At 34.8% G+C, this 17,214-nt stretch overlaps 1 protein-coding gene across 1 annotated transcript in view; it reads left to right on the top strand.

The window, feature by feature from the left end:
* The window catches only part of LOC150107252 (tRNA dimethylallyltransferase), a 193,727-nt gene that overhangs the window by 153,263 nt on the left and 23,250 nt on the right, over positions 1-17,214 (top strand). Inside the window, exon 10 of the mRNA XM_090391751.1 lies at positions 13,183-13,297. Coding sequence (XP_090247877.1) covers positions 13,183-13,297 — 115 coding nt within the window. The remainder of the gene's footprint in view (positions 1-13,182; positions 13,298-17,214) is intronic.

Genomic DNA, 17,214 nt, shown 5'->3' on the forward strand with positions numbered 1-17,214 from the left:
ATATTAATAGTGTTTAAGAGGAGTAACATGGGAATTTTCCCAGAAACTATACTTAATTTTAATTGGGATATATCAAATGTCAAATTATCCTCACATATATTATCAAGCAGAAGTGGTGTGGCATCAACAATGATGCCACAACACTTCCGCTCAGTGTTACAAAGGTTCATCTCACTGGCATCTATGGTAACTTGTGCTTTTGACTTTACTTAATTCTGATGAGCTTTTAGTACCATTTTTAAGGCATTCTTGAACTAACAACCCTTTCTATAGCTACTTCTGGCTAAAGGTGTTCCCCAATTCTTTTCTTTCTATCTGCTGTTTCCCTTCTGAGCTTGTTGGTGCCATGGATTGACCATCTTCTTTCAGGTCTCCCCATAGATCTTTTACCTTCATATGACTGCCACTTCAATAAAACTTTTGTCCATCTATTGTCCTTAAGTCTTGTGATGTGTCCTGCTCATTTCTATTTCTTTCAATGTATGTTTCTCCAATATCTTAAATACCGAATTTTACCGAGCAAATCTATGTACTTGGCTACATCCCCTGACCACAGCAATCAGAGGCTAGCCATTAGCAATTTTCAAGTCATAAGAAAGTGTAGTGTTTTCTTTATAATTAATAAAGAATTTATAAAAATAATGTCGAAACCTTCAACCAGTATGAGTAAAAACGATTAATTGAAGAAGAACATTGTAGTTTTCAAGAAAAATGGGAGTTACAATATTTTTGTATTCATGGAAAAAAATTTTTTTATGCCAGATATGTAGAAACTCTATTGCAGTTTGCAAAGGATATAATATTAAAAGGCATTACAATACAAATCATAAAGAAAACTATGACAAATATGTTGCAAAACTTCGTGAAGATAAATTGTCAGAATTAAAATTGACACTTCAAAATCAACAAAGTGTATTTACCAAACCTATTGAAGATAATAGAGCTACGGTAAAAACCAGTTATTTGTTATCACATTTAATTGCAAGCAAGTTGAAATCATTCACTGAAGGGGAATTTATTGGTGAATGTATTATTAAAGCAGTTGAAGTGTTGTGTCCTGAGCAATTAAAGAAATTTAAAAATATAAGCTTATCTCAAAATACCATTGCTAGCAGAATTGATGATATAGCTGGGAACTTAAGGAATCAACTAAAATCAATAATTCCAACATTTCAGACCTATTCCCTTGCAATTGACGAAAGTACAGATGTACGGGATATCGCTCAGCTGGCTATTTTTATTCGTGGATATAATATGAACTTAAAAGTAAGTGAAGAACTTCTAGAAATTATTCTTATGCACGATACAACCGCTGGAGTTGATATTTTTGATGCCCTTATGGAAGTTTTGAATGAATACAATTTGCTGTTGAAAAAGCTAGTTTGTCTTGCAACTGATGGTGTTTCTGTCATGACTGGTATTGTTAAAGGAGTTTTTACAAATTTAAAAGAAAAATGCAAAGAACGAGGTAATAATAATTTTCAACATTTTCATTGCATTATTCATCAGCAAACATTATGCTCCAAAGTTTTAAGTATTGGACATGTCCTAAAAAATGTCAGTAAAATTATATTCGTGCATGTGGGCTTAATCATCGCAAATTTAGTAACTTTCTAGAAGATATAGAAAGTGAATATAGTGATCTACATTATTATACAGAAATTAGATGGCTTTCCAGTCATAAAGTTTTAAAGCGATTCTTCGAATCGGTGGACGAAATTACCATTTTTTTAGAATCGAAAAATTATGAATGTGAAATATTAAAAAATGGTCAATGGATAAAGGACCTGGCTTTTTCAGTTGACATTACAAGTCATCTTAGTGAACTTAATCTTAAGCTACAAGGCAAACATGAAGTAGTTACCATGTTATTTGACAATATTAACATTTTCAAGCAGAAATTATTACTTTGACATAAACAAATTCAAAAGAAAATTTATTCCATTTTGAATGTTGTCATCATTATTTCAAAAATCACCGAAATTGAAATTTTCAGAATATGCCAATCAAATTAAGTTATTAGAAAATGAATTCGAAAGAAGATTTTAAGAAATATGCAAATTGGTTTCACCTATTTACTTCTCCTCTATCGATTGATGTTGAAACTGTTGATGACAATTTACAGTTGGAATTAATCGAAATTCGGTGTTATTCCATATTGAAACAAAAATATAAGAATGTTGGAATTCCAAAGGTCTATAATTATTTATCAGTTGATCGATACCCCAATGCACTATGTGCAATTAGGCATATTTTATCTATGTTCAGTAGCACGCACTTATGCAAACAACTATTTTCAACTTTAAAGAATAATAAAACTGCAGAAAGATCAAGATTAACGGACTGGCATGTGCAAGCAATATCGAAAATAACTACAGCTCAACAAATTCAACCAAATTTTGAAGATTTCATTAATGAAAAACGTCAAGTTTCTTCAAAAAAGATATGTATAATTTTATTTAAATATGTAATCTTTATATTTTATATGTATTTTTGTAAAATGATTGTATTTTGTACTTACATGCTCTAATATTAATATTAAAAGATCTGTTTCCTCTTTATTTTGAGATTTTTTTTCTGTTGCGGCCTGCGGCTTGATGTATAACTCTTAATTTGAAACTTGGAGGTAAACGAGTTTGACATGCCTGCTCTAAGGGATTCTATTATTGATGATGTTTTTATGCAATCAAAAACTTTTTTTTTGATTTCAGACATTTTTTTTTTATATCTATGAAGATCATGTGAAGAGGAAGATTGCATTCCTTGTATTTTTCAATAAGCTTATGATTGAATATGATCTATTCTACTGAAGTTCTTTCTGAACTTCAAGTCTTGTTTCTAATCTATTGGTTATAATTCTAATGAAAAGCTTATAATATGGAGAAACAAACTAATACATGTGTAGTTTTCTAGTTTTAATTTACTTCCTTTTTTTATTCAGTAAAACAGTTGTTTATTTCTTAACGGTATATATTAGAACACTAGCAGTCAATACAGCCACTCTCAAACCAACACTTTGGCTACGCTATGTTGACGATGTGCTTGCTATTTGGTCACAGGACCTAGAGACATTGGAAACATTCTTAGCGCATTTAAATAGCCAACATCCAAAAATCCACTTTACAATGGAACTGGAAGCTAATAACTTTCTGTCCTTCCTGGATACACTTATCACACGTCTTCCAGATGGTTCCTTATCATTTTCAGTTTTTAGAAACCCACACATACACATAAACAATCACACTATCACCCTTCTCAACAATATGGCATTTTAAAAACACTAACCCACAGAGCGAGAGCAATCTGTTCCAATGACAATGCTCTTGCTGCTGAACTGGCTCACTTATGCCAGACCTTCTTGGCCAATGGCTATAATCCCCATAAGATAAACAAAATACTAAACACCCCTAAGAAACCCTCTCCACTATCCACCACAGAGAAATACAACAAAACAGTCACCATCCCACACATTAAAGGCACATCCGAAAAGATCGCAAGAATTCTTAATAAACACGAACTATGCACCACATTCAGACCGTGTGGCAAATTAGCAACCATTATCCGCTCACCCAAGGACAGCATTTTCACCCTCTAGCACATCCAGGAGTCTACGAAGTACCCTGCTCATGTAATCAAGCCTACTATGGTCAAACAGGAAGAACTGTGAACATCCACATCAGCGAACACAAAAGATACATCCTGCATTATCACTATGGCAAGTCGGGCATAGCAGACTATGCTCTGGATACCCTTGCACACAGGATCAACTGGAAGAACACAAAAATACTGCACAGAAGCTCTTACAAGTCAGAGAGATTGTTCTTAGAGGCAACAGAAGCCCTGAAACACACTCCAAATCTCAACAAATATAGGTGTATAAATTTGCCTAAAATCTGGGAGACAGTCATCTTAAGAAAAAACTAGTACTGTTTTTTTCTCTATTTAGGACTCTAGTCTTATGTGATAGCTGCAATTTTTTTTTTTTTTTTTTTTTTTTTTTTTTTTTTTTTTTTTTTTTTTTTTTAGGGGGCGCCAAAATCAGGACTCTAGTCTTTGTGTTGCTGCTACAATTTTGTTTAACTAGTCCGTTGATTACACCATGTTGTTATAGTCTCGCATATTGTGACAAACTGTGTTTTGTGCTCTGAAGATGCTGGCTATATTATTATTATTATTACTACGGGCTACTCCAGGAGTCCTTAGACTCATCGAGGGAGGCCCTAAACATCATGTTCACACAGCTGTTCAACATTCTCACAGTATCTATCATACCTTGCCTTGAACTCGCTCACTGTGATAGCACCCACAACAGACTCTGGCAGCTTATTCCACTCATTTACCACTCTAAAAGTAAAGAACCCAGCTCTAACACCCCTGCTAACCACGCTCTTGCCCAGCTTCCATGGGTGTCCCCCTAGTTCTCCCATCACCAGTCCTGATCTCAAAAATATCATCTGAATTAATCCTATAGAATCCTTTTAACAATTTGAATGTCTCAATCATATCTCCCCTTTTCCGCCTATCAACTAGTTTCTGCAACCCACAAATCTTCAACCTGTTCTCATATGGTTCATTCCATAGACCTGCTATCATCTTAGTCACTCGCCTCTGGATCCTCTCAACCTCCTCCCCATCAAGAAGGAACCGAGGTGACCAAATCTGGGCACAGTAGTCGAGATGAGGTCTTATCAGGGCTCGGTACAGAGGTACAATAACTTGTTTTTCTCTGCTCGTCAAGGTATTTTTCAACAACCAAGTGAGTTGATGAGCTGATTTAGCTACTTTCGCAATGTGCCCCCTAAACTTCATCTCCCTATCCACCAACACTCCCAAGTCCCTGGCCTCATCAATCTCTTGGAGTACAGTTCCACCAATGTGGTATACTGCTGCTAATCATTTTACTCCGAAATGCATAACCTTACATTTTGTCACATTAAATTGACATCCATTCTCCTTAGTCCAGAACTCCAATCTATCTAAGTCATCTTGCAAGACTTTGACATCTTCTGCATTCACTATCGCCCTACCCAACTTTGCATCATCAGCGAACAAATGAACTGTCCCACTTAGACCCTTCCCTATATCGTTAATGAACAGATTAAACAGCAGTGGTCCAAGAACAGAACCCTGTGGCACACCACTAGTCACAGGCCGTTTTTTGGACTCTACTCCTGAATAAACTACTCTTTGATATCTCTCCATCAACCACCCAGCTATCCATCTCACCAACCCTATATCTATTCCCATATGTTGTAGTTTACAGATTAGAATTCCATGTGGTATCCTGTCAAACGTCAAACTGGCTATATCACTGGCGAAATATCAGCAATAAGTTAATAAATTAATTATTTATTTATTTTTCTGTGTTCTAATATATACCGTTAAGAAATAAACAACATGTACGACGAACACATAAGTCTGTCCACTCGTTCAGTAAAACAGTGTTTGCATTATTCCATATTTGTGGTGTTTTTCCTTGTTTGATGCATTTATTGAAGAGGATTTTCAATTCTTGTTTTAGAATATTCCACCTTCTTCGTCTCTATTATTAAACCGTCCTCTGCAGTAGCTGTATTGTTATTCATTTGTTTTAATGTTTTTCACTTTCAAGGAGTTCTAATGAAGGTATATATCAGAGATATTGTCATAGTCCATTTTTTCTGTTGATTCTGGAGTTTTTTTCTATCTTCACTTTTATACAGATTCATGTAGAATTTTTTTTGCTTTTTCAGTGATTTCTTGTTTGCTAAATAATTTTTTTCCATCCTGGTCTTCAAGAGCTATAATATTTATCTTCCAAATGAAAAAATATTTTTTAGAATTCTGAGGTTTCTATTTTCATCAGTGATTTTTTGGATCATATCATCTCCTTTCTTAATATTTTCTTCTATATTTATCCTTATTGCCTTATTATTTATTACTGTTATTTCAATGGTTCATCTTTTCCTTTCTACAAACAATTTTCTCTTTTCAATGAGGTTTATTGTTTTTTTCTGATAGTTTCCTAGACCAGCTCCTTTCGTTTCCTTTAAATTTTGTGCTAATTCAATAAGAATGTTTCCTATTTTTCTTCTTCCTGGTCAATGCTTATTTCTGTATTTGATATCATTTGTATATTTTCTTTAAGTTACTTTTCCACCAATGCCTTGAAGGTATCCCTATTTGTGTAAAGTGTTTCAGCTTTTATAGTATTTTTCCTTTTTTGAACTACAACTCCTCATCTTTCACCAGTAGAAATATTTCTACAATTATATTATTAAATGCATGAAATAAAATACATCTACTAAAAAGTTCATCATCAAATTCCTGATATATACCCTCTAGGGTATATATCAGGAAATTGATGTATATCAGGATATATCATAACCTATACACTATCAAGGGGTGTACAGGTTATGGTAGTGCTACATGAAAAATTTACATCATTAGTAACTTCCTATCTACAATTTTCCTCCAAATCAGTCTGTTAGATGTCAAGACTCCAATATTATCAGGTGGTCTTATATTTCTGTCTTCTAAGGCACTTTTTACTGTATCAATCCACCTATACTTGGTATTCCTCTGGGAGACCAAGTATAGGTTTACTTCTAATCCAGCTTCTTCCTGCTAACCTGGCAGAGAACACTTGTGCTAATCTTTCCCCTCCCATTCTGTTTAAGTGACCATACCACCTAAGATTTGCTCTGCTAATGCATTCCTCAATGCTGACAATATCGAGTTCCTTCCTAATCCTTGTTTAATTAAAATCCTCATTTTTTAATATGATATTGCTATTGATGCTATCTGTTCATGCCCCTAATCTTTCTCAGGACTCTCATATCTGCAGTCTCTAGTCTTTGGTCAAGTGTTTTACTTCTAACCCAGCTCTCAGATCCATAAGTTAAAATTGGTTTAAACACTGTCTTGTATACAGCTAATTTAGTGTTTTGGCTAATTTCTCTCTTATTCCATACAAATTTATTCAGTTGACTTCCTACCATACCAGCTTTGTTGATTCTGTTGTCTATTTTCATATTTAACTTACTATCATCACTAAAAATCATGCCTAAGTAGCTGAATTGTTCTATAAGTTCTCCATTCACAATGCAGTTGATATTTTCAATGTTTCTGCCTATTTTCATTGTCTTTGTCTTTTTAATACTGATCTTCATACCATATCTATTACAACAGTTATTCAATTTAGTCTTGGAATCTTGCAGACTTGTAGCAGATTTATTTAGAAGTATAACATCATCCGGATAAAGCAAAGAGCTGAGATTAACACCTCCAATTTTAATATCAGGTTTAATATCACTTTCTTTTATAATGTGATCCATATAGATAATGAATAAGAGAGGGGGATAATGTACATCCTTGTGAGATTTAACGTTAAACCATCTTCCTGTACTTCTTTCAATTCTAACTGCTGACTTACAACTCAAATAAAGACTAAGTATTGCTTGATATAATGCCCCATTAACACAGTATAACTGTAGCGTTTGGAATAGCTTCTCTTTCAGCACTTTGTTATATGTCTTTTCTAGATCTACAAAACTTAAATACAGATCTTTGTTATATTCCCGTGATTTCTCAACTAAATGAAAATCTGATCCTGACAGCCTCTATTTGCCCTGAATCCAGCTTGTTCTTCACCAAACTTCTCTTCCACAATCCTTCTCAACTGTTTCTCACGTATACTTGCATATATCTTACCAGGAATATTCAGTAATGAAATGCCTCTGTAATTCTCACATTCAGTTTTATTTTCCTTTTTATATATGGGTACTATGAGAGCTTTACTCCAATCATCTTGAATTCATCCCTCTGTCCAGGCCTTCTGAACTATGCAGTGCAGCCACTGTATGAATTTTATACCTCCATACTTGAGCATTTTTGTTTGAATATCATCTACCCCTGTTGCTTTTCCACATTTTAAGCTTTTGATGGCTTTTTCTACTTTAAGTATGGATATGTATTACCTGACTGCATGCCTGGTCAGTGTTTTTTACCACTGTGCTGTCATCACTGCTTGTTTCATTTAGCAGTTTTCAAAGTAATTACTTCATACTTCAAGGATATCTTTTTCTCCTGGTTTCATGTCACCTTTATCATCTCTAATTCCTTTTACAGCACTCTTGCCTCCATTTCTGAGCTTCTTGAACAACCTCCAGAATATCTTGCTACCTTGATATTTATTTTCTATGTTCTTGCCAAAGTCCTCCCATGACTTTTGTTTAGCCAGTTTTACACAATGTTTACATGAGCAGAAATCCAAAAAATACCTGTTGGATTTTTGCTCATGTCCTGAGCAGAAATCCAACAGGTATTTGCCATTATTAGCAGCTTTGCTCTTTTCTCCAAATTTTCTCAAAATATTTTTGTATGTCTGACAATCATTTCCTACTCTGCTATTTAGATCCCCAACAGGGATCAACTTTTTCTTTTTCATTGTGTCGGTTGCTTTCTCTAAAGCCTCAAAAAATTCCTCCACTTCTACCTTAGTAGAACCTTCTGTGGGACCACAGGCACAAATAAGTCTCATTATCCAGTTTCCCATTCTCATATTTGCCCACATCACTCTACTTGAGAATGCCTGCCATTCAAGAAGATTAGCTTTGTATTTAGTTTTGAATACTATAGCTACTCCTTCTTTTCCTCGATTATCATTGCCTGAATATAACATTTTGTATTTATCGCTCAGAAAGATTTCACCAGTTTTTTTTTTTTTTTTTGTTTTGTTTTGTTTCAGTCACACCTAATATGTCGGTCTGGTACTTATCTAATTCCTCAGCTAGCTCCATTTCTTTGCCATTGAGGCTTCTTATGTTGATAGTACCGATCTTTAACTCTGGTGATGTTGAGTTGGGGTAAATTTTAGGATTTATTCCACCAGCTGACTTTTCGCTGTTTGCCCTGGTTCCCTGGTGAAAACACAGGGGCCTTGTTTAACCGGTCAATGCCCCAGCCGGCATGAAATTCTGTTATATTGTACCCTCATTTGAAATTTTGGTTTAAGCCAATAAGAATGCAATTTGGTTGGCTAAATCCCAAATTGCCATCCCATCCTCGTCTGTTCAGTATCCAGGTAGATACCTAACAGGGTGCACCACGAGAAGGTGAGGATTGGACATTAGGTCAGAAGCTCTGGCTGGTTCTCCGCATTCCTTTGAAGTCTATGTGGAGGTCTCCTCTCAGTTCCATAGCTTTGACCCTTAAGCACCCCTACTGAAAAAATCACAGTATACTGAAGATACACTAGTTAATCTAAGGAGACACACAATAAATCCAAAAAAAGTCACCAGTCTTACAGGAGTTCTATAATAGCACTCAGCATAGTCTTGAGCCGGTTAGAACCAGAACTGGTTGATGGAAAAACTGCAATTCACTGATTGATGGAAAATTAGAAGTGCTAACTAAATCATGTCAGTTATTGTAACCACATTGAAACAAAGATTTTGAGAGAAATTTGGTATTAATAACTAAGAACTTGTTAATAGAGCTGATGTGAAATTGCATGATCATTTAAATAGATAGAAGATGAAAAGTTAGCTAAAGTTATTTGTCACAAAAAGAAGTCAGAGAAAAGATCAAAATAAGATTAATTGCAATCAGGACTTAATTACATGAGAGTTAAGAGGGGGAGTAAGTTAAACACTTTAATACAGCAGTTTGGAAGAAAATAAGAACCTACATTCAATTTTAGCTGAATTAAAAATGAGTTCATTGCATTTTCTCGCAAATTTTAAAATCACATGCAAACGATAGATGTAAATTAGAAAGAATAAATTTTTTACTTTTGAATTTGAAGACCTGAAGATTGTACTTTAAGAAAAATATAAGGCTGTTCTTGTTTACTGAAGTAGACAAACACGAAGCCTCTTCTGTTATGAGTAAAACACATAGCTGATCTCAGGAATCTTGTCTCTTTGTGTAATATTGTATTAGTAGTGACAAATTTTGCAACGACTTATCGAGTTGCTCTAAGAATTGAATTACTTTTTAGTTGACTATTAGTAAGATCTGCAATCTGAAGTTTTTTTAATTGTATAATTAATGTGTCTTGTTCTTATTATTCATCATTTAATTTTAAGTTCTGTAAAATCTAAGCTGCCTAAATAAAGAATCAAATGGTATAGATTTGATTACTTTGTGTGATTGAATATAAATTCCATGCATAATCAAGCCCATAGATAATATGCAGTGCACAAAATTATTATTGTTATTATTATTATTGTACGCACCTCTATGGGGTTTGAAACTCTCATCACAAGAGACCCAATCTATCATACCTCTCCTTTAAACCCATTAATGGAAAGAGCACTCACAACTGATTCTGGCAACCCATTTGACTCATTCACAACTCTCCAAACAAAAAATCTAGTCCTTACACTTTTCTTATCACTACTAACCACACCTTTATTCAGCTTCCAGGGATGACCCCTTGTTCTGTGCCTCCAGCCAAGTGCTGAAACATTATCCCTGCATCAGTCCTATAAAACCCTTTAAGTAACTTAAATGTTTCTATCATATCCCCTCAGTCTGTCTTCATAGGGAACATTCCACAGGGCACTCACCATTTTGGTCACTTGCCTCTGAATCCTCTTGACTGCTTCCTTATGCCCAAGAAGCTAGGGGACCAAACTTGAGCACAGTAATCCAGATATGGGCATATCAAGGCCATATAAAGAGAATTAACAACTTCCTTATCTCTAAATGTTAATGTATTCTCCAATAGTCAAGTAATCTTATGGGCTATCTTAGCAACATGTCCTCTAAACTTTAACTATGTCTACCACCATCCCTAAATCTGTAGCTTCATCTATTTCATGGAGCACAGTGCCATCAATGTGATACAAGGGTTGTAATCTGTTTTTCCCAAAATGCATAACTTTACATTTCTCCACATTAAACTGATATCCATTATCTTTTGCTCATACTGACAGCCAATTAAATCATCCTGCAAGCTTTCCGCATTGCCGTGTTAATTTTATATCTACCTAATTTTGCATCAATAGCAAACAACTGAATATTTCCTTTCAGATTATTTCCTATATCATTTATGTAGAAGTTAAATAACAAAAGTAATTTTTTAAAAATACTAGTTTTTTTACTGATTGACTTGATATGAACTTTGGATATATCCATTATTTTAAATGAACATTAATTCAAGTTCATTGTAATCACTCAATATAATAATTGATTGCAAAAATTAAATAAAAAGGGAAAATGTTCAATTACTAAATTTAACTCAACATACAGATCACATATGTTGTTTAGCTCATAATAGTAATAATAACACAGATAGTCCCACTCACACAAAAGGTGGGTTGGATTCTGAAACCCATAGCACATATTAGTACCCTTGAAATTAGAACCCTTCTCTAGAAACCAAGCATGGTTTCTTTTCAGGCCTCTTAAAAGTCTTGAATAAGTAAGGATACCTACCCCCTTCAACTGATTAACCAAATAAATGCTGTAATTGCACTTCACCCAATAATCTGCAGGTTGAAATCACTGTGTTGTGTTTTTAGGTGTTTATGGGTGTCTTTATTTGATAGATGAATTCCATTGTCTGATATATGAGGCCACCACATCATTTACTGGAAACAGCTTGAAATAGTTTCATGTTTGGTTTCAAGAACAGAGTAGGGTAGGATTAACAGGGCGGGAAAAATTGCTTCATGAGGAAGGATGACAATACAAAAGTGTTATTGATTAAAACACCACACGTTTCAATGAACACAGTCAAAAAAAAAAAAAGAGTAATGTAAAACTAAATACCACCTAAATACCATCTTATCTTATTTATCTTATGGCTATTACATAGCCATAAGATAAATAAGATAAGAAACATATACAGTATCGGTGACGATTATAACAATATATATATATAGAAAATCTAAACTCGACATCTCTAAATATATGTATATAGCACAAACACATTAAATATACAAACAACACCAGTAGAAATTACAAATATGGAAATTAAGATTCTTCTATCAGTTAGATATTATAAGTTTATATCTAGGTTATTAATCCAGTCAATAGTCACAAGTGTTGGAATTAGGAAATCTTGTTCCTCTTCTTCATATGCTCTCAGTGGGCATTCTTTGTGAATATGGCAGATGGTCTCCTTCTCACCTCCACAGTCACATTGTGGGGAACGAATTTTCTGGCACTTGTAAAAAAATGTCTGCACATTGACCATGGTTAGTCCTTAGCTGATTTAGAGTAATTCAAGTTTTACATGGAAGGCCATATCCAGGTGATTGTTCTTCAATGCAGGGAAGGTTCTGCAGGTCTGGATCTGCAAACACCTCCCATTACATCTCCACTCTTGATTGACATCAAAATTGTCCTCTAGCAGTCTTACAAGCAGTACTAACTGGAAGATGGAGGTTTTTCTGGATCTTTCTATACTCCCTGCATAAGGTATTGGCTCTTCTTAATGGTGGAGGAGGAATATGGCTTAAAATAGGGAGCCATTCTATACGAGTACTCTTGATTGTCCCTGAAATAAGATGCATAGTATTATTGAGCTGTTTGTCAAACAAATGGGTGTGTGTGTGCTGTTAATCCACACTGGAGCTCCATATTTGGCAGTGGAAAATACAAGGCTGAGAGCTAAGCATCTAAGCATTGTCACAGAAGCTCCCCAAGATGTTCCAGTCAGTTTCTGAATGATATTGTTGCAAGTCTTGATTTTAGCCAATGTGTTCATGAGGTGTTTTTTAAATACCAGAGACCTGTCAAGAGTTATTCCCAAGTACTTCGGGATACTATTGTGTCAAAGAAGTTGTCCATTAAGGTAAACCTGAAGTTCTCTATTGGCAAGTTTGTTATTAAGGTGGAAGCAGCAGGTCTCAGATTTGTTGGTATTCAGTTGAAGATGCCAATTCCTGAAATATCTACCAAAAGGAAGGAAGGTTATGCCTGAGCAATTTGTTCATATTTTATAATAATATTACAGCTAAGTTGGATATAAATAGAATGGATAGACTATTATTATGAATATGAAAAATAAGCCAATGGAGCTTGTATTTTTGTTATCCTTTCCATTATTATTTGCACCAGTCATAAAAACTTTTGCCCATAAAACTACTACTTAGAGTTTCAAAAGTAAGAGCTCTTTGTATTGTTAAATGCAATTTTTATTAATAGAATTTATTTTAATTTTGTGTTATTGTTTCAATAATTTTTCAGGACAAAACTCCACTTGCAGAGATAGTACCAGTTGAACACAGGCCCCAAATTATTCACAGAACATATTTTTGTGATATCTGTCAGAAAAGTTTAGTAGGAAGTAATATTTGGAAAGGTAAATATTTTCTAACAAGTTTTCATTATATATATATATATATATATATATATATATACCAAGCTAATTTAAACCTAGTTTTACTCCAATTTCCCAAGTAAGCAAACAGACAAACAAGTAAAGTTTGCACCTGCACATATTGCAAGTCTAGCTGACCCTCAAAGTAGTGCAAGTCAAGGCAACTCATGGTAAAGGTAGAATAAGTGCTGATCACTATTCTTAATATTTACCCTGAATGCACAGCCCATCTCCTTGAGGAGATGTATGATGCTATGTATTAAAGGCAAGGGGGCCACTACCCAGACCGGTTTTGACCCTTTATTGAGGTCTCATCAGTGGGAGCCAGGCTAGAAATACCAAGATTTTAGTAATATATATATTTTAGTAATGTTAAAGATAGTATCTTTTACCTTGGGTATAATAAATGTTAAAGATAGTATCTTTTACCTTGGGTATAATAAATGTTAAAGATAGTATCTTTAACATTTATTATACCCAAAGTAAAATACTTTCTACATTTATATCTCATTCTGAGATTTTTATTTAATAAGGTTAAAACACCTTATGGTTACTTGTTCTGGCAAAATACTTATAAGCTCTGTATTACTAAAATCTTGGTATTTCTAGCCTTGCTCCCACTGATGAGACCTCAATAAAGATCGAAACCGGTCTGGGTAGTGCCCCCCCCCCCTTGCCTTTAATACATAGCATCATACATCTCCTCAAGGAGATGGGCTGTGCATTAAAGGTAAATATTAAGAATAGTGATCAGATCTTATTCTACCTTTACCCTGAGTTGCCTTGACTTGCACTACTTTGAGGGTCAGCTAGACTCGCAATACGTGTGGTGCAAACTTGACTTGTTTGTCTGTTTGCTTATTTGGGAAATTGGAGTAAAACCAAGTTTAAATTAGCTTGGTGTCTTTAACATTTATTATACCCCAAGGTAAAATACTTTCTACATATATATATTTAGTACTAGGAACAGTATTTCATGTAGCAGTGAATTTGAAGCCATCTGCTGTGGGATGTTGTTACAGACCTGGTGGATCAGTTGCTAGTGATGAAGAAATGCGTCACCGAATAGGAACAATGGGCACGAAAAGAGTAATCATAATGTGAGACTTTAATTATCCAAATATTGAGTCGGTAGCAGTAAAATCTCATGAGAAGAATGAAATTGAATTTATTGAGCTATTGTGGGACAACTTCTTCAAGCAGCATGTCACAGAAGGAACTCAAAGTCGAAGAGTGTTAGATTTGATTAGTGTCAGCAGGTGTTTCAGTTAAAGATGTAACTATTTGGCTTCTGGTTGGTGATGGTGATCATCCAGTACTCACTTGGGAAGTGACTAAGTTTATAAATGTTCCATTCAGAAAAGATTACATGCTAAACTACAAAGCAGGAAATTATGACTAACTGAGGAGTATACTGAGTTCAGTGGAATGCTATTCGGTTGCTAGATGGGAAGAATATTGTTAGTGCATAGGAAGCATTTAAAAAATACTTAAATGATGCAGTATCAGAACGTGTCCTGAGAGATTGAAAAATAAATAGAGTAGGAGTCAAATGGAGTGTAATCTTATTAAGCAATATATTTGTAAGAAATGGATGATGTCTGTTATGAAAATTATAAGCAGCGGGCTAGAAGAGTCACAACTGTTGTACAAAAAAGCTAAGTCTGAGTATGAAAATAAACTGAAAAAGCTAATGACAACCCATGAGAATTCTATCAATGTATGCTGCAAATAAAAGAAAGAACGAATGTGAAAGAATAACTCTTCTGAATGCAGATGGTGTGAGGGTGACAGATGCAGAAGAGGTTGTTCAACTAATGGATGTCCATTTTGCTAAAAGCTATCAATGATGTAAGCAACATTGAGTTCACTGCTACATCTTCACTGAATGAAGAAACTCAGGTGTATAAAGAAGAGGTATTAGAACTCTTGCATAAACTGAATAAGAATTCAGCAAGAGGGACTGATGGGATGTCTACATGAGTGCTAAAAGAGTGTTCATCTGAATTGGCTCTTCCTTTGACCAGGCTTTATAATTTGAGTCTCAAATCAGGGAAGATTCCACAGGAATGGAAAGAATGCATGATAATCCCATTGCACAAGGGTAGTGCAAAGACCAGTGTATCCAACTATCGACCAGTCAGTGTTTCAGGAGTGGTGGTGAAGAGTTCGGAAAAATTGGTTAGGGCTTGCATTCAGAAATGGGTTGACAGTGAATCTCTACTTTGCAATGAACAGCATGGGTTTACTCAGGGAAGGTCATGTCTTAGCAACTTGCTCACATTCTGTAATAATATTACCTTAGAACTAGACAAGGGGAATGATACACCATGATACTTTTGGATTTTGCTAAGGCTTTTGACAGAAAACAAAGCATAGAGGACTGTTGCATAAATTGGAGAATATGAGTTCGGATTATATAATATTAGCATGGATAAGATGGTTGACGGACAGATATCAGAAAGTGGTATATGGGGAGATGCGAGTCTGCAAGATTTAAGGTAAACCAGTGATGTGCCACAAAGATCAGTCCTTGGTTTGCTGTTAATCAATCTGTACATTAATGATATTGGGAAGGATTTGACAGGTGACATGCAGCTATTTGTTGATGAAGCAAGGATAGGTAGGTAGGGTAATCAGGAATGCTGCTGATAGGCTGGAATTGTAGGCATGGATAAATCGATGTCAGTTCAATAGTAGTAAATGTAAAGTCATGCACTTTGGCGTGATAAGATAACCAATGTCATATTGTATTGGTGGGATTATGCTAGAAGAAACTGATCAGGCTAGGGATCTTTGAGTGTTAGTAGACATTAAGTTGAAGTTTGGGGGGCCATGTAGCGAACATTGCAAATACAACTCAAAAGGTACTTGCAATGCTGCAATGAATTTTAATATGTAAAGATAAGGATGTCATTTTGCCTCTTTACAAGGCCTTGATAAGACCTTACTAGACTATTGTGCACAGGTCTAGTCTCCTGTGCAAAAAAATTATAAAATTATAATTTATAAAATTTATAAAATTATAAAAAAGCTTTAATGACTGTTACCGAGAGATAAAAAGATGACAAGATATATTTAAAAAAGAAGATACTACTAGTTTACTAGTTTCGTTACATGAACATCCTCAGGTATCACAATCAAAGAAGTATATAAAAAATTACAGAGACTTAAAATTGTAATAACAGAACAAGTATAAAAAGACAATAGCGTGTTTGAAAAAAATGCAAGTATGAGTTCCAAACAAACGAATACTACGTGCTTCGCGAGTGTGCCAGTACTGAACAGAAGCAACGTGTGCGTCAGAGAGATTGTAACTCAGGCTGTTGTTGATATGAGAGGAATCTAGAGAAATTTCCCTAGATTCAACAATCTTTCTTTCAAGTTCATCGTAGCACACATGGATGTTAGAAGTTTCAGTCCAGTTTACAATGTGCTGGCAGCCTTCGTCTGAGTTAGCTGAAAAGAGAACATGGCTAGAGAGAGAGCTAGCTTTCCCACTGCCTTCCCTTTTTAGACCTCAAACTTACCAGATGTGCTGAGAGCATTAAAATCTCAATTTTTAGAAAGCCTACTCATACTGACAGATACCTTCATGCTTCCTCCCATCACTATCTCCCACACAAATGTGGTATTATTTCCACTTTAGCTCACCGAGCCAAATCATTACTTACAGAAGAAACAGAAATTGAAAATGAACTCCATTTTCTTAAAAAAACGTTTATTAACAATGGTTTCTCTCCAAAGAAAATTGACAAATTTCTTTCCCCCAGGTACTCAACTACTTCTGAAGATCCCTCTTCCCCAAGAGCCTTCATCTCCTTGCCTTACATCAGCTCTCTTTCACCAAAACTGGCCAAGATTCTCAAGAAATTTAACTTCAAAACGTGCTTCACTAC

This window comes from Typopeltis vanoorti, chromosome 4 (genome assembly GCF_054136105.1).
Source record: "Typopeltis vanoorti isolate ZY-2024b chromosome 4, IOZ_Tvanoo_1.0, whole genome shotgun sequence".
Taxonomy (NCBI): Eukaryota; Metazoa; Arthropoda; class Arachnida; order Uropygi; family Thelyphonidae; genus Typopeltis; species Typopeltis vanoorti.